Source organism: Leishmania mexicana, chromosome 15 (genome assembly GCF_000234665.1).
Source record: "Leishmania mexicana MHOM/GT/2001/U1103 complete genome, chromosome 15".
In the NCBI taxonomy this organism is placed as follows: domain Eukaryota; phylum Euglenozoa; class Kinetoplastea; order Trypanosomatida; family Trypanosomatidae; genus Leishmania; species Leishmania mexicana.
The window spans coordinates 455104-478184 of NC_018319.1; the positions used below are offsets into that span (position 1 = coordinate 455104).

General features: G+C 63.0%; 6 protein-coding genes across 6 annotated transcripts; all 6 read right to left on the minus strand.

Annotated features, from left to right (window-relative positions):
• Positions 1 to 1580: 1580 nt before the first annotated feature.
• Positions 1581 to 3056, minus strand: LMXM_15_1240 (putative nucleoside transporter 1; the record flags this gene model as incomplete). The annotated part of the gene is made up of 1 exon (XM_003873594.1): positions 1581 to 3056. The coding sequence occupies one exon, from the start codon at positions 3054 to 3056 to the stop codon at positions 1581 to 1583; it is 1476 nt and encodes a 491-aa protein (XP_003873643.1).
• A 585-nt stretch (positions 3057 to 3641) lies between these two features.
• LMXM_15_1250 (conserved hypothetical protein) lies at positions 3642 to 4157 on the minus strand (the record flags this gene model as incomplete). The annotated part of the gene is made up of 1 exon (XM_003873595.1): positions 3642 to 4157. One exon carries the CDS (start codon positions 4155 to 4157, stop codon positions 3642 to 3644), a length of 516 nt encoding a protein of 171 aa, XP_003873644.1.
• Positions 4158 to 5339: 1182 nt separating this feature from the next.
• On the minus strand, positions 5340 to 6551 carry LMXM_15_1260 (conserved hypothetical protein; the record flags this gene model as incomplete). The annotated part of the gene is made up of 1 exon (XM_003873596.1): positions 5340 to 6551. One exon carries the CDS (start codon positions 6549 to 6551, stop codon positions 5340 to 5342), a length of 1212 nt encoding a protein of 403 aa, XP_003873645.1.
• A 1739-nt stretch (positions 6552 to 8290) lies between these two features.
• LMXM_15_1270 (conserved hypothetical protein) lies at positions 8291 to 9925 on the minus strand (the record flags this gene model as incomplete). The annotated part of the gene is made up of 1 exon (XM_003873597.1): positions 8291 to 9925. One exon carries the CDS (start codon positions 9923 to 9925, stop codon positions 8291 to 8293), a length of 1635 nt encoding a protein of 544 aa, XP_003873646.1.
• Positions 9926 to 11044: 1119 nt separating this feature from the next.
• Positions 11045 to 16879, minus strand: LMXM_15_1280 (conserved hypothetical protein; the record flags this gene model as incomplete). The annotated part of the gene is made up of 1 exon (XM_003873598.1): positions 11045 to 16879. One exon carries the CDS (start codon positions 16877 to 16879, stop codon positions 11045 to 11047), a length of 5835 nt encoding a protein of 1944 aa, XP_003873647.1.
• A 1654-nt stretch (positions 16880 to 18533) lies between these two features.
• LMXM_15_1290 (mitochondrial DNA topoisomerase II) lies at positions 18534 to 22244 on the minus strand (the record flags this gene model as incomplete). Its single annotated transcript, XM_003873599.1, has 1 exon — positions 18534 to 22244. One exon carries the CDS (start codon positions 22242 to 22244, stop codon positions 18534 to 18536), a length of 3711 nt encoding a protein of 1236 aa, XP_003873648.1.
• Positions 22245 to 23081: the final 837 nt, after the last annotated feature.

Below are 23081 nucleotides of genomic sequence, written 5' to 3' on the forward strand. Positions count from 1 at the left end.
CCGCACGAGAGGTGTGGGGGAGGGCGCCCAAGAGGCAACGCGTAAACACAAGGGTGCCGTACTTTCTTCTGAGGGAAGAGCCCGGCACGCTAAGGGTGACATCGATCACGCACACCCGCTCTGTGTCTCTGTGCGTGTGAGAAAGTACGAGAGGGATGGCGGGGGCAGGAAGGGGTGGCGGTGGTGGTGGTGGTGTCCATCCGGGCCACACCGTCCCACAGACAGTGGGAGACTGCACACCACCCCTCTCCATCACTTTCCCGCACGCCCACCCACCCATCTTGCTTTCTCTATCTGTCACACACGCATGCACACTCTCTTGCTCTAGAGTCCGTGTATATATATATATATAGACGTGTGTGTGGTGGTGGTGGTGTATGTGCTGGCAACCGTTAACATGGCCCAGTCACATGCACATGTGCACGTAGGGATGCCATGGTTGAGGGTGGGGAGGGGGAGGGGGGACGGGTGTTAAAAAAGAAAATGAAAGCATCAACACAGATGGCATTAAAAAAGGTCAACGAAGCGTCGATGCACCCTCGCGCGCGTGTGTGCGGCAGCGGCGGGAGGGACTACTAGAAGGGTGGGCTCATCGAGAGTGGGAGGGGGAGGGGGAGGGGGACAGATGGTGCTGTGTAGTGTGTCCGTAGGATTCGGAATCACCCGTAGAGAGACGCACGCACGCACGCACGCACGCACACGCAGAGAGACGCACAGGAAAACAAAACAAAACAAAGAATAGAACGGAGACACGACAAGGGAAAGGCATACAGAGAGCGTTGCACCGAAACCGCGGAGGACATCCGCCCAAGGCGACAAGCGAAGGTGTCCGTGTGCCGCTCTTCTGGGGCCTTGCCCTTTAGCCGGCCTTTGTTTTTTTCGCTGTTGACGGTCTTCTCGGAAGGGAAACGGGGTGGGTGGGATGGGGGGGGGGAGCTGGGAGAGCGCGTGCGCGTGCACGTTCGACGCGGGTGCGATTCTTTGATTCCTCCCTGTCCCCACCCCGTCGCTGTCCGTGCATGACACAGTACAATTTCCAGGACGGAGGCCATACGAAGCGGAACATGGTAGCAGCAGCTCAATGCCCCTACATACATGTGCAGCATCCGTACACCTGTCTGTATATACAGATATATGTATGTATATTTATTGGTATTAGAGGAGGGTGGGGGGAGGGGAGAGGGAGGGGGAGGGTGGGGGAGGGCCCTTGGCAGTGTCAACGGAGATGTGCGAGCACGTTGGCGCTCCGGCTAGGGCAGGCCGAAAAAGAATAGAAAAGCGAACGCCGTTTTAGGGACAAGAACAGAACTTTACAACAAATGATTGTGCCGACGGTACATGCCTCTCTCTGAGTGCGTGCATGTGTGTGTGTGCGTACTCAGCGGAGGTGTACCGGGAGGGGGGCGGGGGCGGGCAGCGGTAACGCATGACGGGGAGCGGAAGGATAAAAGGAGGGCGGCGGGTGTGTGGGTGGGCCAACCGTCACCGCCAACGCGCAAATGCACGATGACGTCCTCAGCTCGAGTTTGCGTTGCCCACCGCTGGTCGTCCGCCCCCTCTTTATGTGTTGCCTGCTACCTTTAGTAAGTCGCGCGGATGGTCTGCGTCATGATGCTGAGAACGGTGCCGATCGTGCCGCCGACGAGGATGGAGATGCCCATCAGAGTGCCGGCAACGAAGCGCTTGCCGTCGTTGTCGATGCCCTTCGACTGCGGGCCAAGCACCAGCGCCATCGAGCCCACGTAGCCGTTCGAGAAGCCGAAGATGACCTCCATCACGTAGCCGTACTCCTCGCTCGGGATGTAGTGGTACGAGTGCAGCAGCAGCAGCGGCACAAAGATAACGCGCGCAAAGGACGCCGCTACGATGATCCAGCGCTGCTTGTACGTCTTCGGCCACATGAACTTCAACGACGGCGAGAAGCGGCCCAGCACATCGAACACGTTGAAGATAAATACGGCGATCGTCGAGAACCACTTCGAGTCCGGGAACATGCCGACAGCGATGCCGGGGAAGAGGAACAGCGTGATGAGGAAATCAAAGGCGCATGCGATGAACATCCATTTGATACAGCGCAGTGTGCTGAAGATGGAGGTGGCCACGAGAATCTCGTTACTCGTCGGGCCCTCCACCTCCTGCGGCCACGAGGCCTCTTCCGCCGCATCTGGGCTCTCCGACTTGGCGGTGACCATCTGTACCTCACCCAAGGCCGGTACCACCTTGCCCGAGGAAGAGTTGCGACCCTCCTTGCCATGGACCGGGCGCTCGTCGGGGTTGCAGAGCACCTCCGGCGATAGCTTGCCGGCGTCCACCTTGCTCTTCACAGCACCGAGGTCACCGAAGTAGTTCTGGGCGAAGCTGTTGAAGCGGAGCAGGCCCAGCGCAATGAAGGTCATGACCTGGATACCCACGTCCAGGCCGTAGTAGATCTTCGACTGCTTCTTCACGCCTTCGTAGGAGTCGGGCAGCGCAGCCTTCACGATGATCTGCAGCAGCGACGTCAGCACACCAGACATGCCGACGCCACCCATCATGGTGGACGTGAAGCTCGAGGGGAAGGCACCAAACATGCCGTACGTCGTGGACTCGAAGATGCTCTTGCCAAAGCCACCAATGAAGCCGGTGATGCAGATCGTCGCCACGGCACCGGCCTCGTTCGTGCCGCGCGCAGGCACCACCATAAGCACGATGATCTCGACGATCAGGATGATCAGGCCGCCAAACAGACGCGCCTTCATCGGGATGCGGCGGAACCAGCTGAGCAGCGTCAGCGGCTCCATGATCAGGCTCGTCACGATACCGATGAGGTTGTAGTAGGTCATGACGTTGTTCCAGAAGTTTGTTTGCAGCGGAACCGCATCGGGGTCCTGCATGGCGTAGCGGTAGTACGTCATAATGTATGCAGGCGCGGAAAAGACGGCATTGATGGGCATCATCATGGACACGCCGCACATGAACGCGACGACGTACACGTAGAACTCGCTTGCAGACATTTCGTACCACTTGCGGCTCTCGCCCTGGTCCTGGGGATCTTGACGGTCGGGCGCGGTGTCCATCTTGGCGGAATGGTGTGCGACTTTGGATGCACTGAAGGGGCCTTGTGGACGAGAGATGTGTGCGACAGTGACGCAGAGCTGTGTACAGAGCGCGGACTAAAGTTAGAGTCCAGGAGGTGCGGCGACTGCAGAAGTGGAGCAGTGAAGGGGCGATAGAATGGTTCGGGTGGTGGTAACGGATGGTCGGACATTTCACACGAGACACACCCATGAGGAAGCAAGCAGGCCACGCGTGAGAGAGGGAGGGTCAGAGGATGGGGAGAGGAGAGGACAGAAAGCCGACGTCAGCGCAGGCACATGACCGAGGAGCACATACAAACGAGTTTGGGCAGCCGCCCTTCCGGTTGCTTGCCTGCCGTGCCGATGTAAGTGCCTGCACATTACTCACGCGTCATCACACAGGCTCCCATGAGCGCGCGTACGTATGTATGTATGTGTATGTGCGTGTGTTGGAGCACAGGCAGACGTGAGGACAAGGCCTACAAAACGGCGCGAGATCGCCCATTCCTTCGCGGCCCCGCCCTCCTCCTCTCCTGGCCGGTGTCTCCCGCCGCCTTCTCCGCAGACCCTCGCATCTGTTACGCTCTACTCAGTAGTCGCTGGCGCTGCTGCTGCGCTGGCGGGCTTCAGATACCCTTCCTCAACAATAGCGGGCACCTCAATGGACAGCCACGGCCCAAGTCCGAGGGCGAGGACGTGGCTGATGCCGAAGTACGGCACATTGCGTGCCCATAGGGGAAAGAAATGCGTCGTCATGCAGATCTTGCCGCCCCTGTACATCTTCACCGTCTTGCCCTCCAGCTCCGGCAGCGCAATCTCCGGTGGCGCCTGCGGGTACGTGACCGGGATGTCGAAGTTCATCTCGAACTCGTACTTTTCATTCTTGTAGTAGGTCCAGCAGGTACCGTACCAGCGTGTTCCTTGGGGGTTGCTCTCCAGGTGAAACCAATGCGAGTCGCTCGCCTTGTTGTGCTCCACATAGGTGATGAGAGAAGCGTACTCTTCCTTGAGTCGCGCCGTCCACTTGTCCCCATCGCGTGGGCCCGCCTTCGTCTTCAGCAGCGGGATGCGCGAGACACTCTCCTTCACTGACGGCTCCATCGGATTTCGCCCTCGTCGCGCTCGGGGACGCGTTTTAGGTGAGGTGCAGCGGCGACGGCGGGGCGTTTTCCAAGAGTGTTGTAGCGAATCCGGAGCGGTGGTGCTGGTGAGCCCAACCAAGAAATGAATACGCGTGCGTGCGTGCGTGTGCTTGGAGTCGCTGCGTCGCCGCCCCCCTCGGAAAGGTGTTTGGCGGAGCGGTGAGAAATGCGCGAGGACGGAGAGCCGGGCGCAGGTGCGCCAAGGAGAAGGTGTGGGAGCGAGGGAGGGAGAGAGAGAGCCTGAGGCGTGAGAGGCCGGCACACACACACATATATATATATATGGTGCGAAGGCGGGCACCGTTCCCGCTGCGAGGACGGAGCAACGTGCTCCTCCCTTCGAGAAGGCCTACCAGACGTACAACACGCCTTCATGAGGAGAGGGGCGCTGTTCTACGGGGGTCGGCTGGCGTCCTGTCACGCCTGCGCTCACCGCAGAGCATCGACTCAACGGTTTCGCCTCTCTCCCCTGCATCACGCGCCCGCCAAGCACGGTCACCGGATGCCACAGTTTCACCCGCGCTTGCACACCAGAGACCAGCAAGATTGGTGGGTGCCTTCGGATGGAGCTTCGCTGCTTGCACCAACGTGCCCATTTGGCCACCACCACACACGCACACGCACGCACACACACACACGCGGGGACCGTGCATCACCACCTCCGTCAAGGTGGAAAGGCCTCGCCCCTAGGACTCGCCGCGTTTCTAGTCACCAACAGCGCTCCGCTCAGCGCCATCGCAGCGGGGATGCGGAGGAAAGGCAGTCGGAGAGACGCTAGGCAGTCTGGTTCGTGCATCGATCCACACGCGGTCGGCACCATGCGCCGTCGGATGTCTATGTGTGTCATGATGGTGATGGTGGTGGTGGTGGGGGTCCAGGTCCCTTGTGAGGACAGCGCATCGCGCACCTCTCTCCGAAAATTGTTGCAAGCTACACAGCCTATCGTGATGATCGCGCGTGGCGGCGCGTCTGCGGGAAAAGATGCACACGAGCTCGGCACTCCCGCCTCACGTGTACATGCAGGGACATACCGGGCGGGCAGACACACCAGCCTACATCACCAGTCACGACGGAGACGAGTGGGTGGGTGAGTGGGTTGGGGTTGTGGAGGAGCCTGCGAAGCAGCGCGCTACTCCTTGTGTCACGAGACACGATCGCCCAGGCTGGGATCGGGCTGCCTGCCAGGCGGTGTGCTGGCAGCTGCGCCGCTGCTGCTGTGGCCCTGCTTCGCATCTTGGAACAATTTCTCCAGCCGCGCCACCTCCTTGGCCTCCCGCCGCTGTTGTTCCAGCTGCTCCTCCGACTTCGCCCGGAACATGTCCCGCGACTTCATGACGTGCTCGTCGACGGCATCGTGTTCAACGATGGAGATGAGGTCGAACGGCAAGAAGCCGTAGCGAAAGAGCGCGCTTGCCCGGTTCAACGCAAAGTTGTAGTGACGACACAGCTCCTGCCCGGGCAGCACGTCGCGCAGCGTGAAGAGAGTGATGGCAACCTCACCACCGAGCACGGAGGAGGGACCAATGCGAATGGTGCAGTTCGGGCGGTTGCTGTGATTCACAAGGTCCAAGTATGGCACCAGGGCCACCTCCGTCGGTTCCGGTATCTTCCTCAGCCGTCGCCACCGACGCCGCAGTCGCCGGAGAAAGAGGTGCCCGTTGTAGTAATCGGGTGGTGGCACATGCTCAGCCCTCGCCAGCACGAGCCGCGTGATGCGCTGAAAGTGCTCGAGCTTGAAGGGCGGGTTGATGGCCTCGTGGATGGCCGTCAGGGCGAGGTGGTACTTCTTGGTCATCTCTTCGTAGCTCGCGCGCTGCCACGAGTCGAGGGCCATGCCATACATGCCGAACACGAACTCCTCGTTGAAGTCTTCGTCGTCCAGCATGCGGGCATACGGCGTGACGCCGGCGCGCAGCAGGTCCGTTATGTTGCTCACCTCCACGGCCGTGTTTGCGCGCGTGATGTCCGGTGTCGCAGCGATGATGGCGCTCATCTGCAGCCCCAGGTAGAACTGCGGGGCCATTATGCGAAACTCGTCGTCTGTGATGGCGTCGCGCACCTTCGCCAGCGTCACATGCGGCAGAGCATTCGGTTTGGCCGAGATATTCGACACGGTCAGGAGTCTTGAGAGAGGGATGGTGGCGAGCGGCGTGTTGGCCGGCAGCGGGGTGGTGCGCGATTGGGAGAGGAACAGTCCGCGGTGCTGCGACGAGCGAGTGCCGATGAAGGTTTCCTCGTGTAGGTGCATGCCGAAGTGCGCCGTACAGCAGTGAAAAAAGTCGCCGGGGAGAGTCGACGAGGGCCCGTAGAGCACTTTGCCAAAGTAACGCGAGACGCCGGTGCGCCGCAGCATTGGTACTCCGCTACGGTGATGAGGGAGGCGCGGGAGAGAACGACGGTGAGAGGAGCGCGCCGCCTTCTGAGAGGCTGGAAAACATGCGATGTGCAGAGGGGGAAGGAGATCCGTTGTGCATGCGTGATGGAGAGGACAAAGCGTGAGAGAAGGGGGTGGGGTGGGGTCCGTGCGCGCCTCCATCTGCTCGTGTGTTTCCGTGCCCTTCTCGCCGTAGGTCTTGTGGGAAGTGGCGGCGGCCATGGGGGCGCGTGCAGCAGCGCACCCGAGCGAAGGTCCCCTTCTCGGCTGCTGGCTGTGGCTGTGATGGTGGTGGAGGAGGGGGAGGGGCACAGACACGCGTGTGCAGCACCGCATACAGGCAAGGAGGAGGGTGGGAGAGACGCGGAAGAAGGCACGCGCACCGCCCCCTTGCTGCTGCACAACAAGTACCCCGAATACGCGGATGGACACAGACACACACACACACACACACGCATGCCCGCACATAGAGTCTGTCCGCCTCGCTCATCCAAGAGGACGGCTTCGTCCCAGTGTGCGTGCATGCACTTGCGTCTCTCGCGTGACTCCCCTCTGTTGCTGTTGCCGCGGCGCTCGCCATGGGAGGCGGTGGGATGGTGTCAAGAGAAGAGAGGGCCTGGTGTGAGGCCGGCATGGTTGTGTGTGTGTGTGTGTGTGTGTGTGTGTGTGGCACCACCCCTTCCCTCCGCTCACACACCGCACCTCGCCTCTCTTCCTCCTTCCCCGGCAGCGCTGGGGCGGTGGGCGCTGCCCGGAGTGCCGTCACCGTCTTCGTGTTTGTCGTGTCGGATGTCGCCATCTTTGCCGATTTCCAGCCCGGCTTGCCGAATCGCGGCTGTCAGAGGTGCTGTGGCTGTTGGTCATCGCCGAGTTCATCTCCGGTGCGCCGACGCCATTCGGCTCAGCGGTGCTCTCCGAGTCGCTTGCGGCCTATGCTGAGGCGCCAGCATCGTTATCACCACAGACTCACCGCGCTACTAGCGCTCCGCATGTGCGACCTTGACGTCCACGCCCAGCTTTGGTGAGCTGTGCGCGTGTCTGCGTGTTATCCTTCACCCGTGGCACTTGCCCAAAGGCGCGCATGCGCGTGTGCACACACGGAAAGACAGAGAGAGGGGGGAGGGGGGGAGGTCGCTATCGGTGCCTCGCGTGCCGCAGACAGACACTGCGCCCACCGGCGGGCGTAGTGCGCTGTGGCACGGCGCAGTTGGGGGACCGGGACGGGACGGAAGGGGCAGCCAGAGAGCCAGAGGGAGGGAGGATGAGAAGAGCGGGAGGCGGCAGGGATGGAGGGCGGAGCGGCGCCGCTGTCCCGACACACCAGCACACACGTGCACACGCACGAGGGAGAAGCGCGTGCCAGAGAAGTGGAGTGGGGAGACTTGCGCGTTGTGTGAGAGAGTGTCTGCGAGCGCATCGGAAAAGGCCGCAGAATGCACGGCCCGGGCGGAGGAGCGTGGCGCAGCTGGACAAAGATGGCGGCATGGGTGTGTGTGTGTGTGTGTCGGAGGAAGGCTCGAGAAGTCGACAGAAAATAAGATGGTGTGATTGCCCATCACCTGTCCAGTGGGAGAAGGGGAGGCGGGCAGCGGGAGACGCAGCGTCGACGATGTGGCGGTGAAACACGAGCTACGCGATTCGTTCGGAGAGGCGGTGCAAGCGGAGGAGAGGGCCTGAGGAGGGGGACGACACTGTATTCGCGGTGCTGTGGCACCGCCCTACCCTTCCCCCGCCTCTACCGAACCGCGCCTCTCACCTCCTCGACATGCCCCCTCTTGATCTTGCGCCTCCTTCCGTTGGGGTGGCTTGCCAATGATGATCGGTTGCAGTGGCCTGCGCGCAGCAGGAGGTGCAGACACTGATGAGGGACCCTCACGTGGGCTGGCCTCCGCTGCCGCCGCTCCTTTCACTGGCTTTGCATGGGTCGATGACGCCTCGTACTTCCCAAACGCCTTCAGCGTCGGTAGCTTCTTCTTCTGTAGGCCCGCCTGCACCATTGCATCAAGCGCACTTGGTTGGGTGGAGTACAGGTCGCTCAGGTCTCGGGCCATGGGACGGTAGGAGTACTGCACGGGTTGTGGCACCACGTCGTCGGCATCCGCGATCGCGCTCTGCTTGAGCTTCCGCCGCTCGAGGCCGAAGGAAACCCAGACAGGCTCGGCGCGCACCATGTACTCGCAGAGACGCGCCTCAATAATGGCGACCACCAGCCCCTTCAGGCACAGTTCGCCCAGGGTGATGATGTGCGGCGGGAACGTGAAACCGGCCGGGTGCTCCTGCTCTGGCAGCAGCAGCCACCGCAGCTGTCCGAGGAGCTGACGCACGAATGCTGTCTTGCGCGAGAAGGCCTCCTCCTCTGACTTCTCCTGCAACTTCGCGGCCCGTGCGGCTTGCAGCTGCGCGAGCCGGGTCTTGGTACCGCTGCCGCCACCTGGGGCGCTCGCAGCGTCGGCCACGCTGTCGGAGGCGGACGACGACGACAATGACGACGAGGTCGTCGACAAGGACGCAAGCATGTCGTTTTCGTAGCCGCGCGACGCAGAGGAGCACGTCGCGATGCCGCCCAGCCCCATCGCGGCGGGCGAGCTCGGCCCGTAATGCTCGCGCAGTGCCACCTTGTCCAGCGTGTACATGCCGCACATGTCGTACACTGTCTCCATGTTGTAGCCGCACGAAATAAAGTCGAGGAGGTTCGAGTAATCCTGTATGAGGCCGTTTGGAAAGAGCCGCAGAAAAGGGCCCATCAGGCACTCGTGCAGCACCAGTGCACCTTGATGGTCGAGCCCGCGCAACCCACCGACCATGCGGCTGAGGTAGGTGTCACGGCTGCTGCCGAAGTGCACCATGCCAGCCTCTTCCAGTTTGACGAGGATCGCGTACAGCTCTGTGCGACCCTCGCTGTCCAGCTTGGAGAAGAGAGCGTGGTACGGCTCCACGCTGTCGATTCCGAGGTGCTCCATGAATGTTGACAACACCGCCTCCGGGTTCCACCGACGCGGCCACTCGGCCAGCTGTGAGTAGTGCAGGTCTAACAACGCGTGATCCTTGCGACTCTGGTGGTCTAGCCAACGCGACACCGGCTCGTTGCACAGCTCGCACCACTGCGGGTTTCGAAATACCCAGTTGCGCTTGTCGATCTGCCCGTGCATCATCGAGTATACGGGAACACTACCGCCCTCAGTTGGGTAGGGAGGCCGCAGGACATTCGCGCCGTTGTCTCCCGCGGCGTTGGCTGTCGTGACGCGTGCCCTGGAGGAGATGTTCGTGGAAGCGGTCCGCAACGCCCGCGTCATCACGGCGACGGCGGCGCGGCGAATGGGCGATGGTCTCAGCAGTGACGACGACGAGGGCATGTGCACGCTGCGGGACGGGAGGATAGCTAGGCAAGTCGCGAGAGAGAAAGATCGAGTCCGCCCCGCCGGCGGGATGGGGGAGCAGGGGTGGGGTGGGGGTGGGGGCCCTGGTGTGATCCCTTGCCTTGTAGGGAGGGCGTACGCGTGCGCCTCCTTCGTCCTTTCGCGGTGGTATGCACGTTGCTGAGAGATGGCACAACAGGACAGCGCACAAAGGGCAAGCAAGCGAGCGGCAACGTGCATTGGCACGCCCAGACAGACCATGCACACACGCACGCCATCGGCAGAGGGTAGGTGAGTGGGGGGGCGTGTTGGAGAGGGAGGGAGGTTGGTAGTCACGATGCAAGATAGCGGAGGTGTTGGCGGCGGTGGTGGAGGTCACGGGCACCAACCACCCGGCACCGCAAGATGTCGCCCCCCCTCCCCCCACGCTAGGAGGAAGAGTGAGAAGGGGGGGGGGTCGGCAAGGGACGAGGCTATGCCCTTCCCATCGCTCCCTCTCGTCGAGAGCACTTGTCCACAACGCTTGCACTGTGGGGAGGGGGTGGTGGTGGTGGACCGGCTGTAACGCCGTACTACGTCTGCGCAGAGCGTGTGTTTTTGGGGGTGGTGGTGGGAAGACGGAGACCAGGAGGCCGTGTTTCCGTGTCCACAGGTAGGTGTGCGCCGGTTTGGGTGTACGTTGGGCTGGCGCACAACCATCTACATCAAGAGGAGGTGTAGAGCGCAGCTGAAGGCAGACGGAAGTGAGGGGGTGGGTGGGTAAGAGGGCGCAGACTTCGGCGGCAGCGGCGCACCTACCAAGCGCAGAGTGACGGAGGGACGGCCAGTGCACCAGTCGCAGCTTCATCCTGCTCGAATCGGCACTGTACATCAGGCCGGAGGGGAGGGGAGGGGAGGGGTACATGCGAGAAAGAAATTACAGGCAACCGCACGCACGAAGCTGATGAGGAGGACGGGGCAGGAGAGCACACGGCAGGGCGGGGTTGGGGTCGGGCATCGAGACAGCCGGCCACCACTGCCACCAACACCGTCGCCTCCCCCTCCCTCCCTCCCTCCTCCTCCCTTCTTCGCTCCACAATAGACACGCGCCTGCATACATCTTGGAGAGCCGGCCGGTTATGATTCGCTGGAGGAAACAACTCGGCGCTGCTTGCGGCGGTCGCGCATCTTTGCCCGGTGCAGCCGCCACGCCAGCTGAAGACTCTTGGCGCAGGTGTGACGGTACCGGTTGTAGACTTCAGCGCGGCTGGCGAAGGCCGCCACAAAGGCTTGGATCGTGGGGACCGTGGCCAGCTGAGCGGGAGTGCTGTTCGACACGATGTACTGCGCACTCGTGAGGTCCGTAGCGATCCCGAACCACTGCGGGTGCGTTGCCCGCAGGCGCAATATCATGTGCGACGTCAGCGCCTCTCCACCGGCCAATTGGAGATACCGCTCATCCTCTGACGACATCGCCGGCTGCGTGCCTTGGCCGTCGGAGCTGGCAAGCTGCCCACTGTGGATCCCCTTCACGGAGGAGCACGGCAGCAACGCTACCTGGTGATGGTCGGCCCGCTGCCTTACCTTCAGCCCCCGCTCACGCAGCCACCGTCGCCACCGACAGCCGCGACCAATTCGCTGAATGGTCTTCGACGCCTCGAGCACCTGACGCTCCCGTCGCGTCTGCTGCTCGAGCTTTCGCCGCTGCCCGAACTCGTGTAGTTGGCGCTGCCGGGCAGCCTCGCCCTCACGCTCGTGACGGATACATTGCAGTTCGCGAAGACTCACGCGCTCAAGCGGGGTTTTGTAGTCGCCCTCGCGCCGCGCCGCCAGCCCGCGCTGCAAGTACGCCTCGCACACATCCCCAGTGCAGCGGTCGAGAAGGCTGCGCATGACTGCCGTGTCTGAGCTCTTGTCCAGCTCTCGCGCCGCGGCAGCAGTCAATATATCTGAGAGCGCCTCAACTCCGGCGTGGACGCCGTCGCTCGATCGCGGCTCCATCAGCGACGTGACCGCCGGTGCTGACAGTGGCGCAGGAGTCAGGGTCACGTGTATCGCGGCGAGTGATGCCCGTCGCGTGAGGACGGCGCTGAGTACCTCCACCTCTCGGCGGAGCCGCGCCGTGTGGAGTTGCACCAGACGATGTCGGTAACACCTCTGAATGCGCCGCGCGGCAGCGCTGACAAGCTCCGGCTGCATCTGCGGCACTGTAGTTCGACGCGTCGCTGAAAGCCGCTGCGCGTTGGTTGTACCACTGCGCACCGGGGGCGGCGCAGCAGTTGCCAACACCATCGTTGCGCCCGTTTCCATTGTCGTGGCCGTAGACGGCGACCGCGGCCGGTGCGGGCGGATGTATTTGTCGCCGTCGTCGGGGGCTACGGCGGCTCGGGCGGAGCGGAAGAAGATGGAGGTGTCCTTGTCCACCCCACCAGAGGTGGCGGCGGGAAAGGTGGCCATTTTGAACGTGCGGAGTGCGGCGAGAGAGCGGTCCGCCCCAGCCTGCGACGTCATGCGGAGGAAGCGCGCACAGCGCACCTGCGGCGATGACGACAAGCCCCTGCTGTACTCGCAGGTGCGAGGTGTGACAACACGGCGGAGATGGCGGTTCGAGGACGACGTCGTGGTGAGCGAGCTCGAGACGTCGAAGGCTACGCTGCCGTCTGTGAGGTCGTCGACAGAGTGGCTGTGCTTCGCGGTGGTCCGCTCGGCAGCCGCTGCAGCCCGATGCGTGAAGTTCTTTCGGGCCCAGTGCACACGTATTTGCCGCTGAAGCCGCAGTGCGGCGGCATCGCGGCGCTCCTCCTCGACGAGATAGGCCTCCCGCGCTGCGCGACGCTGTCGGCACAGACGAACGGCGAGCCGCTGACGCCACCACGTCTGAATGCGGACTGCACGCACGCTAAGCGGCAGCGAGCGGGCCAGCAGGTCCGGGGCCACGGTGGTCCAGTCCTCGATGGAAAGTAGCACAGCGTTCGCGCGGTACGCCGCGTTCACATGCCGGATCACGCTTGTCACCGCTTCCTTCGACGGCCCCGCGGACGTGAAGCCGGATGGCGGCAGCCACGACGCAGCGGAGTTGAGGGTGCGCGCCGAGCCTGGGGAAGCCGGTAGGTCCATGCTTGAGCCTGACACTAGGTTCGTCACCCGCGCCAGTGATCCGACGGTGCGACGCACCGCGCACCCCGACGCCTTCGCGCACGCCTCCGCTCCGTCCATGCCGATCAGGGACGCATTCGGAAGGTCCGCAAACGGCGGCTGCGGGCGAGCAGTGACGTTCGTCTTCCACACAGGGCGGACGAGGTCGCCGGGAAGCATGCGCCGAAAGACTTCACGGAGCACCTCGCACACGAAGCGCTGCGTACGGCGGCCGTGGACCACCGCCGCTGCGCAGTGAATGTTGGGCCGCATGCGGGGCAAGTACCCGGTGGCTCTGCTCGGCGGCGGCGCTACGGCGGTGGCCGTGTTCAGCTCGCCAGCTTCCGTGCCCGATTCACGCATCACCTCCGTCGCCGTCGACGGGCTGTCCATCGCCTGCAGGGTGCGTCGCCATGCCACGAGCGTCTCCTCCACTGTATTGGGCCCGCTCGCCTCGACCGCTGAGCTGTATGTGTAGAGCCCCCTTGTGTCACCTGCGACGCTGTGCCTTGCCTGCTGAGGCGACTGAGTGCTGAGGGCGGTAGGAGCGACGTTCATCCCTGCCCTCGCTGCGTCGCCACCTTCCTGTGTCGCCTGCACCCCGCGTGTGACGAGAGTGTGTGCCGTGGCGACAGACCGCATCGTCGTCGAAACACCAAACAACACGGCGTTATCCTGGAAGGCATCTTTGTTGACTTCCGCCACCTTACTGGAGACGGCGCCGACGGTATGGGAGGGGCAGGCCACCGTGGTGCCGCTGGTGGACACGATCTCCGCGTGTGGTAGCACTATGGCCGGCGACGCTGCCCCACCATCCTCGCGCTGGCCGTCGCCTTGCTGCTCGACCACCTCCGCTGTCGCTGCGCCGCTACCGCCGAGAGGCAGTTCTTGAAGAAGTGGCGACGAGTCTGACCGTGGCAATGCGTCGGACACGTGCGGTCTATTCGAGCTGCCTGCCGTGATGGAGGCGGACGACATGTTCGACCTGGACACGGTCGGCAGGGCCCTCGCAGTAGCGCTGGCGGCCGCAGGGTGGCGGGTGGCAGACGTGAGGGTGCAAGTGGGGCTTGCGCTGCCACGGCGGCGCTGCAGCGGTGCGGAGGTACACATCGGCAAGCCGGAGGGCGGCCGCGTGCCCTCCTCCGTCGCCGCCAGCGCACTGGCGGTGGAGGCCACCGGCGACTCGCTCGCCAGCAACGCAGGCAGTGTTGGCGAGGGCGGGACGGGGGTCATGTGCGCGGGCGTTGCTCCCCGCGCGTGTCCTCCACAGGGGGTGTCCACGCGACTGTACTGCTCGGTGGGGCGTCGGCTGGTGCTCCCGCGGTGCTGCGGGCCGCGCGGGTTGCGGTGCGTGAGGTGGCGGCGGGGGTTCCGGCTCCACTCTGCAAAGTCCTGTTGGCGAGACAGCGGGACGCGCGACTTCAGCTGTCGGTGTTGCGCCAGCCACTGCGCCTCCATCTCTTGCACTTTGGATTTCGAAGTCGCCAGATGCTGCTCGCGCGCCACACGGAGTTCGCGAAGCTGCCCCTCCGCACCTGGGGTGAGCTGCTGCGACGGTGGTAGAGACGGCGGTGGTGGTGGCGGCAATACCTGCTCTTCCGTGAGTTGCGCCGCGGTGAGGGGGTAGTTTGGGGTAGCAGCCGCGCCTACCGAAACAGGTGAAACGATCCGCACGGAATTCTCGCCTCCACCGCTGCCGGGGCTCCTGCTGACGCTCACGTACTCATGCGTTGCTGCTTGTCGCGCACGACTCGCCATCAGGGCCTCTCGTGCGCTGTAGGGTAGTCGGGAGAGAGCCAACTCGTCGCACTGCTCCAGCGCCCGGGCACCACGCTGATGCTGCGCTTTCAGACTCGTCATTGCGAGCTGCATCGTGTGCCGAACGTTCTGCACCGCGCGGGCCGCGGCTGCTGCGGCCGTGGACGTCGTCGCCGGCAGCCCTGTCAGAGATGGGAGGGAAGCAACAACGGTGGCACTCGATGGAAGAGGCAGCTGCTCCAGAGTCCTGCTTGGCGCTGCCGAGGACACCGAGCGCGGCGTCGGCATTGAGGTGAAGGTGGCGCTGATCGCTACGTGCGCGTCGTCGCTCGGCACACCTCGACCGACGTTCGGCTGAAGCAGTGGTGAGGAGACTACCACGTTGGTCGCAGAGGATGCCGTGGCAAGCGCGCTAGTGGACACCGGCAGCAAGCGGCGCCGCGGAGTAAAAGCCTCCGCCACGTTAGATGGCGACTGTGCTGGATGCGGCACGTGGCTGCCGCTGGTGAAGGCACTGACAGCAGGATCCCGTGCGTCATCATCGGCACACCGTAAGGAACAGGAGGACAAGGCGGGGACGTGGCTATTCGCGGCCGACCCCAACAGCGGCGATGCCGTCCGCAGCAGGAACGTCGTCCGCGCACTTTGGACGGAAGCGAAGCCAGCTTGGCCGCCAGCGTCACCACCAACGTCGTCGTCACCGCCGCCGACGCCCACATGCGATCCGCCCTCCTCGTGTTCGTCTGCGCCGTCGACGGACTTGGTCCGCGACACCAGCTGGGCTGAGTAATACAATGTGGTGGGATTTTGGCGGGTCACCGCCGCCGAGGAGGGTGGCGGCCCCCAGTTCAAAGAGGCGCTTGAGAAGGACCCAGACGAGCTCCGCAGATGCCGCTCCTCCAGCGCCTTGCGTGGGTAGCGGGGTATACGGTCCTCGCTCAGAGCGCCGTGCAGCTGCTGAACCGCACGAATGCCACCGTCGTCCTCCACGTTTCTGTCCTTCTCTGCGAGCGCCCCGACGTGACTGTGCGAGTGCAGCCGGTTGTGCAGAGCACCGCCAGCCACGTCGTAGGCTTGACAGTGATCCGTGCAGAATGTGCGACCCTCAGTGACGAGGGGCGGCAGGCACTTGAGTGCCTTCCACCGGTTAACGTACGACTCTCTGCCAATGGCGGTACCGCGCTCCGGTGGTGACGGGGGCGGAGGCGCATCACCGAGAAACGCCGCCAGCGCGGTAGATGTGGCGTGTTGGTGAGTGCTGCCACACGGCCCCGGAATGTTTGGCGAAGGAAGGCAGAGCGATGCCGACCTGCGGCGTTCGCCCTGCACAGGCGCCGAGAGACGAGCCGGCGGCGGCGGGGGACGAGCGGCGGACGTCTGCGTGCTTCTACCCTGTGCGTCCTGATTGGGAGCTGGCGGGAATGGCAACGCCATCGGCGCAGCGCGGGGCAGCTGTTGCAACTGCCACTGAAAGAAGCGGATGCTAGTTGCCGCCTCGCGCTTGTCCAGCGTCTCGTCCGCGTCGTTGCGCTCGATCCCCAGGTCAGGGTTATGGCGGTAGTAGTCGGCGTCGCGGCCCCGCCGGGCCTGCATAGCAGCCTCCAACCACGTCTGCAGCTGGGCTGTGCGGCTTGCCAAGACCGAAAAGGCGCGATGGTCCTCGTCGCTGCGCAGCACCACCGAGGTGCGTCGCCGCTCCGACGCTGCATCCACAGATGAGGGAGACAAGAAAGGCCTCAGCTCCGAGCCCGTCGCCTTCACACGCTCACTGAGAGAACCTGAGGTGCCCTGAGTGGTGGACGGAGGAGCAGCAGCAGCAGCAGCAGCAGTGGCTGCGGCAGCCTCCTCTGAGGATGCTGCCGGGGGGCTCGTGGCGATCTCCCCAAAGGCTGCTTGGCAGAGATTCAGGCACCGCTGCAGCTCGGAGAACCTCCCCTCTCGCAACAACATCTGAGCTACCGTGTGGGCGCCACGGATGTAGTCGAGGGTGGCGAGGACGATACCATCCTCGTTGGCGTCATCGTCATGCTGCAGGGCGAGCAGGCCCGCCAGTTGCATCTTCAGAGAATCGATCTCCATCGTGATGGGCACCCCGCCTAAAATATACATGCGCTCACGTGTGCCGCTGGAGGTGAGGTGAGGGGAGACAGCGCTGCTCTTGCCCGCGATTCGTTCCAAAACGGAAAACGAAGATGATGATGGTGGTGTGGCAGCTCAGCTGTGTCCACGGCGCGTATCCGCATGCCCGATAGGCGCAGGCGCAGGGGGGAGGAGGATGGGGGGGGGTGTCGTGTCGTTCCAGCCCTTCTCGCCCGCCCCTTCAAAAGACACATCAACGCGGTCAAGTCGTGTGCGCGTGTGTGTGGCGCCAATGTGAGGGAGAAGTGGGTGAGCAATGCTACGGGAAGGGACCTTCACGGTCCGGCGCCTGTGCCAAGGAACAAAGAGATAGAGAAACGTCGGGAGGTCGGCGCGCGCACGGGAGGATGGACCTTTACTGCAGACAAGAACAAAAGGCGCACGCGTGCAGACACGCAGGCAAGTGGGGCAGCGGGCATGCGAGACCCTCCGAGTCACAAGCATAACGAAGAAGGGGGAGGGGGGAGGAGAGTGGCAGCTGGGGAGCACGGACACGTTGCACACCATACTCGCCCACGACGCGCACCAGCGCACAGCTGCCACGTGCACAGACACCAGGCCCCGAAGGGGGCCGCATGCGAGCACAGGCGCGCGCGTGCACGCAGGTCGCTTCAGGCCCGACCAGAAGTGCCTGCTCCTAACAGCGGCCACCAACCCTCGCTATGCGGTTGCGTGCGAGTCTGATTACATCAACGTGGCCGCGTGAGGTGGGTGTGTGGGTGGGGGGGGGGTGGCACCTCTCCCTGCCCACCGCACACACTCCCCCCAATTAACGCATCGAGCAGCGCGACTACACCGCAAGTAAGGCAGAGGCGCACGAGAGAGAGAGGGAGGGGGGAGGGAGCGCGGTAGGGTGCGACTGCCAAGCGTCACATCGACAGTGTGGCGACTTCGGTTTCTTGTGTGACAAATCTCGTCCGTGTTGCCGTTTCTGTTTTATATGCCATACGGGGGGAGGAAGACACGGGAGGAGGAGGAGGAGGAGGAGGAGGAGGAGGAGGAGAGGGGGGGGGCAGCAGGACGACGTTCCACGCAACACACACACACACACACACACACACACATCCGTTACCCCCCCCCCCCCCCCCACCACCCCACCCCCCGCTACAGCACCAACAACGAATTATCCCAAAGAAAGGAGACGCTGAGCAGCGAATAGGCGCGCACAAACGCACGCACGCAGCAGCAGCGCTCGCGGGGGTGGTGGTGGCGGTGGCGCCAACGAAAAGGCCGACGAAGAAGGGGTGGGTGGGGTGGAAGGGGGAGGGGGACGGACGGAGGCCCTCGCTCAGTTTTCTAGTCGCACGGCAGTGGGATCCCGCCTACTTCGCTGGCTTGCCGACGCTGCGATGTCAAAGAAAGTGCCCTCCCCGCACCCCCACTTTGGTTTCTTGTAGAGCGTCGGACCCACACCCACACGCCCACACAAGCACGCATACATGCAGAGGCGAGAGGAAGACGACGAGGCACGTAAGCGGCGGCCGCCCCAGCCGCTGGACATCTCTTTTCCCCCCTCGCCTGCCTTTCACGGAGAGACGCGCACACAACCGGACGCGCACCGGCCCACCGCACGCACTCACTTCGAGTGCTTCCCTTACAGCAAAATGTGGGGCAGCAGACGACCGAGTTGCGCGCCGGCAAACTGCGCCACCCGCGTCGATAGGCTCACCTTGACGTTGCTCTTCCTGCTCACCGGCTTCTTGTTCTTCAATACTGCGCGTGAGCCGACCAGCCGCTTCCCCACACCGCGCGCAGCGCTATCCGACGACCTAGTGCCGCCGACGGACTCCCCAGGGCGGCGCTTGCTCGGCGGCGGCTTCTCGTACTGGCAGGCGTGCACGCGGTACGCCGTCGCGCCCTTTGCAGACGCCTCCAGCATCAGCAGAGGCTGCCGAAGCGCCGGCAGCTCTACCCCGCCCGTGATGCTAGACGAGCGTTGCTCCTTCTGAATCGAGTTGATGAGCACGCGCTCGTACTCCTGGAATGTCTTGTCGAACTTGTCGAGCTCCGTCAGCCACATCTTCACCGGCGTCGTCCTCTTCAGTTCCTCGATCTGCGCTTGCGTCTTGGCTATGTCCGCCTGGAGTTTCTCGGTGCTCGTGCGGGTGAAGAAGGTGATAGGCTTCTTCAAGATGTAGTCGAAGCTCTCGTCCACGCGCACGAGGCCGAGTTTCACGCATGTCTTGTGCAGCGTGTCGTCTGTTGCATTCAGGAAGTCGATCTGGCCCTGCCGGAAGTGCTCGACGAACTTGCGCGTCGACTGCAGACGGGCGAGATCCATCTCCATGAGCCCGATCTTGCGGGTGCGGCGGCGCTTGTACAAGTCAAGGCGACGGTCGTAGTGCCACTGCAGCACCGGCGAGAGGTCTGAGTCGATCGGGCTAAGCGTGCCGGTGGGCGAGAAGACGGTGCCGTTGATGTAGATACGCTGCGCCAGTGCTAGGTCTGTTTCGCACTCCGCCCATGTCGTCAGCGAGCCTTCGCGCACGATGAGGTCGATGTCGATGTGGTTGGCGCCAGAGTAGTCGGCGATGCGTTGCACAACATCCGCGCTGGCGAGGGACGAGATGTGCAGGCGGAACGCTTCAATGCTCGTCATCCACGGAATTTCCGAAATATGGAAGCGACCATTTGGGTGCGCTGTGTACTTGCCCACCGCGATGAACTCGTTGTCGGGGCCGCGCCGCACCGTGCCCTGGAAGCCCACCGCCCACGGCACGAGGTTGCGCATCACCTGCTTGGCCGACTCGCCGTTGATCATGGCTCGCACCGCGGCCGAGACGTCGAGCGGGTGGAATGCTGGGATCGTCGTGGCGAAGCCGAAGCCGATGCCGACCGCACCGTTACACAGCAGCATCGGCAGGATGGGAACGTAGTGGTGCGGCTCCACGAACGTACCCTCTTCGTCCATGTAGTCCAGGAGTGGGTCATCCTCCTCGGGGAACAGCAGGCGGGCAAAGCGGCTGAGCTTCGTAAAAATGTAGCGCGGGGCAGCGTGGTCGCTGCCGAGCTGCTGTCGAGAGCCGAACTGACCCTCTGGCACGAGCAGGTTGATGTTGTTGCCCCCAGTGAAGTTCTGCGCCATCTTCACGATGGTCTCCTGCAGCGAGGCCTCGCCGTGGTGGAACGCCGACGCCTCTGAGATGTAGCCCGACAGCTGCGCCACCTTCGACGCCTCGGAGCTGTGGCGCCGCAGCATTGCCCACAAAATCTTGCGCTGCGACGGCTTCAGCCCGTCGACGCAATGCGGGATGGCGCGGGCGTTGCCGACGAGCGCGAAGTGCACCATCTCCTTGTGCACAAACTCCGGAATAGTCAGCATCTTCTTGCTTCGATCGATATCAATCTCGCCCTGGAAGGCGTTTGCCTTCGTCATCCACTCCTTGCGCCACTCCACCTCGGCCGCGTCGAAGACGCTATCGAGCAGCTGGTGGTCCCTCGCGTCGACAGTGAGCTGCATGATGTTCTTCTCCATGTCCGCAAAATACTCTTTGCCCTCCGCCGTGGTCGACGTGCCGAGACCTTTGTAGTACTTGGCCGTGTAGCGCGCACTCGGGTGGGCCCGCTGCCAGCGGTGGAAGTCGCGGAAGCTGTGGAAGGCGATCACCTCCTTGGACTTGCCGTTCACCTTGATCTTCACAATGGGGGTTGAGAAGAGGGAGATGTAGCCCGGGTTGTTCTGCAGCAGCTTCGGCCACAGCGACTCGAAGGCGTTGATGACGAGGCCTTTAATGTGCGAACCATCCGCGTCTTGATCCGTCATGACGAGAAGCCGCTGATAGCGCAGCTCAGCCAGCGTTCGGTACTCCTTACCCAGCTCCAACCCTAGCGAGAGGAAGAGGTCTTGCAGCTCCTTGCACGTCTTGAGCCGCTTCAGATTCTTGTTCCGCACGTTCAGCAGCTTGCCACGCAGTGGGAAGACACCACAGTACTTCTTCTGCTCGCTGGAGAGCGAGTTGAGGGCGAGCGCCTTCGCAGAGTCACCCTCTGTAATGATGAGCGTGCGGATGTTCCTGCCGTCTGACCGCGACGAGGTGGCGTCGACGAGCTTCGTGATGGAGGATATGAGAGTCTTGCTGCTCAGCCGCCGGCCGGCGCCGATCTCCTTGTTCAGTTCATTCGTGAGCTGGTCGTCCATGCTGTTCACGTGCGCCTCCAGGAACGGCATCCTCTCAAGGTACTTCTCCAACGTGTTCTTCGGTACGCGCGGCATCGTTACTGTTGACACGAGCCGCGCCTTACTCTGCGAGTCGAACTTCGGCTGCGCCTGCACGAGGAAGACGAGCACCGTGAAGTGTCGCTGCACCCGGTTTGTGTCCACCACCTTGCCGTTCTTCTTGAAATTCTTGCTCAGCGAATCAAGGCAGGAGTCTAGGATGTCCATGGCGGCGTTGCAGTGCGTGCCGCCATTGTACGTGACGACGCCGTTCACGACGCTGACGATGCGCTTCGGGCTCTGCGTCAGCTGCGGCACATACGCGACGCTGCCGTTAGAGCTTGTGTACACAAACGGCTCAGGCGGCATCGACCCGTCCAGGCCGGACAGCGAGTAGAGCCGCGCGTAGTCGGTAAATGAGCGGAAGCCGAAGGGCACGTTGTTCAGCCGCACCTCGATCTTGGAGAACATCGCGGCGAGGTCCATGATGCGCTTGTGCAGCACCCGCTTCATGTCGAGCGAGATGGACGCGCTTGGGAAGCCAAAGTGCGCATAGTCTGGCATGAACTTCACGCGTGTCACGTTCTTCTCCTTCGGATCGACTCGATTCACGCGCGGCGCCGTCGCCATCCGCATGTGGTCCGTCCAGCTCATGTGGAACTCTCGGCCGTCAGTGCGGCAGACGACGGAGAACTTCGTGGAGAGAATGTTCGTCAGCTTGGCGCCGTAGCCGTGCCGACCCGCTGTCGTCGACGTCGAGTCGTTGTTATAGTTGGAGCTGGTCAGCAGGTGGCCAAACACCATCTCCGGGATGTACATCTTGTGCTCCCTGCTACGCACAATGGGGAGGCCGGCGCCGTCGTTCTCGACCGTGATCTCGCCCGTGTCGGAGATGTTGATGCTGATGTACGTCTGCCGCACCGATCCCTTACTGTTGGTGATGTTGTCCGCCGCGTTGAGCAATATTTCGTCCACGATCTTCAAGAGGCCTTGGTTCACCCGCATCGTTTCCCACACCATCTTGCCCTTCTCCGGATCGAAAATGTACATGGACGTGGGCTGGGTCTCGATGCTGCCCACGTACATCTCCGGCCGAAGGAGGACATGGTCGATCGGGGTGAGCTTCTTATACTTGGAAGCGTCCGTCATCCTCTACCGCTTATATATATGAGTGTTGGGGAAAGGGAGGGGGACGAGCCCGTGCACAGTCTTGTCACACACTCTTTCTGCCGCTGTGCCTGGCTTTCTGAGCTCCGGTGGGTGTGGGCGGTTCTGTCCAAGCCCAGTGTCTGCCTCTGGGAGCAGGAGACGCACCGTCACCGACGCAACACACCCCACACAGATAGAGGACGTGCCGATAAAGGGTTGCGCCGCTAAAGCGTCTATGATGATGCGGGTAACCAACAAACGCCGGCCTCTCCCTCCCTTTTCTCTCCGTTCAACGGTTTCGGCCAGCCTCCTTGGCGCGCCGCTCTCTCGCCGTGTCCGTCTGCGAGTACGTCACAGGCTGCTCGGCCAATGCGGTGGCGTGCTCAACGCGCACACGAGCAGACCTGTTTGACAGACTCTCGAAACGCACGTGCCGCAGTTTTTTGTTGTTGAGGGGGGCCAGGGAAGTGACTGGAGGCTGCGCTGAGCAGCGTCTATGCAGCGCCTGTATGCTCTGAATAACGTCTATGTGTGTGTATGTGTGTGTAGATGTGGGTGGCAGCAGGAAAGGGACCGGGGGAGGACCGCCTTCGCGTTGATGCCGACTCGCTGCCGTGTAACGCTTTTACCTTGTCCGCGTTGTCTATGCGTGGCTGGCGAGTGCGTGCGTAGAGGGGATAATGGCGGGGGTGGTGGGGTGGGGTGGGTGCAAGACGGAGAGAGAGGAAGTGCAGGGAGGGGAAGGTGTTTTCCATGTAACACGCGTGCGCATGGTTAGCGCGCGCGCAGGGGCGGGAGAGAGGGGGGAGCGTGGCGGGGGCGGTACCTTCAGGAGAA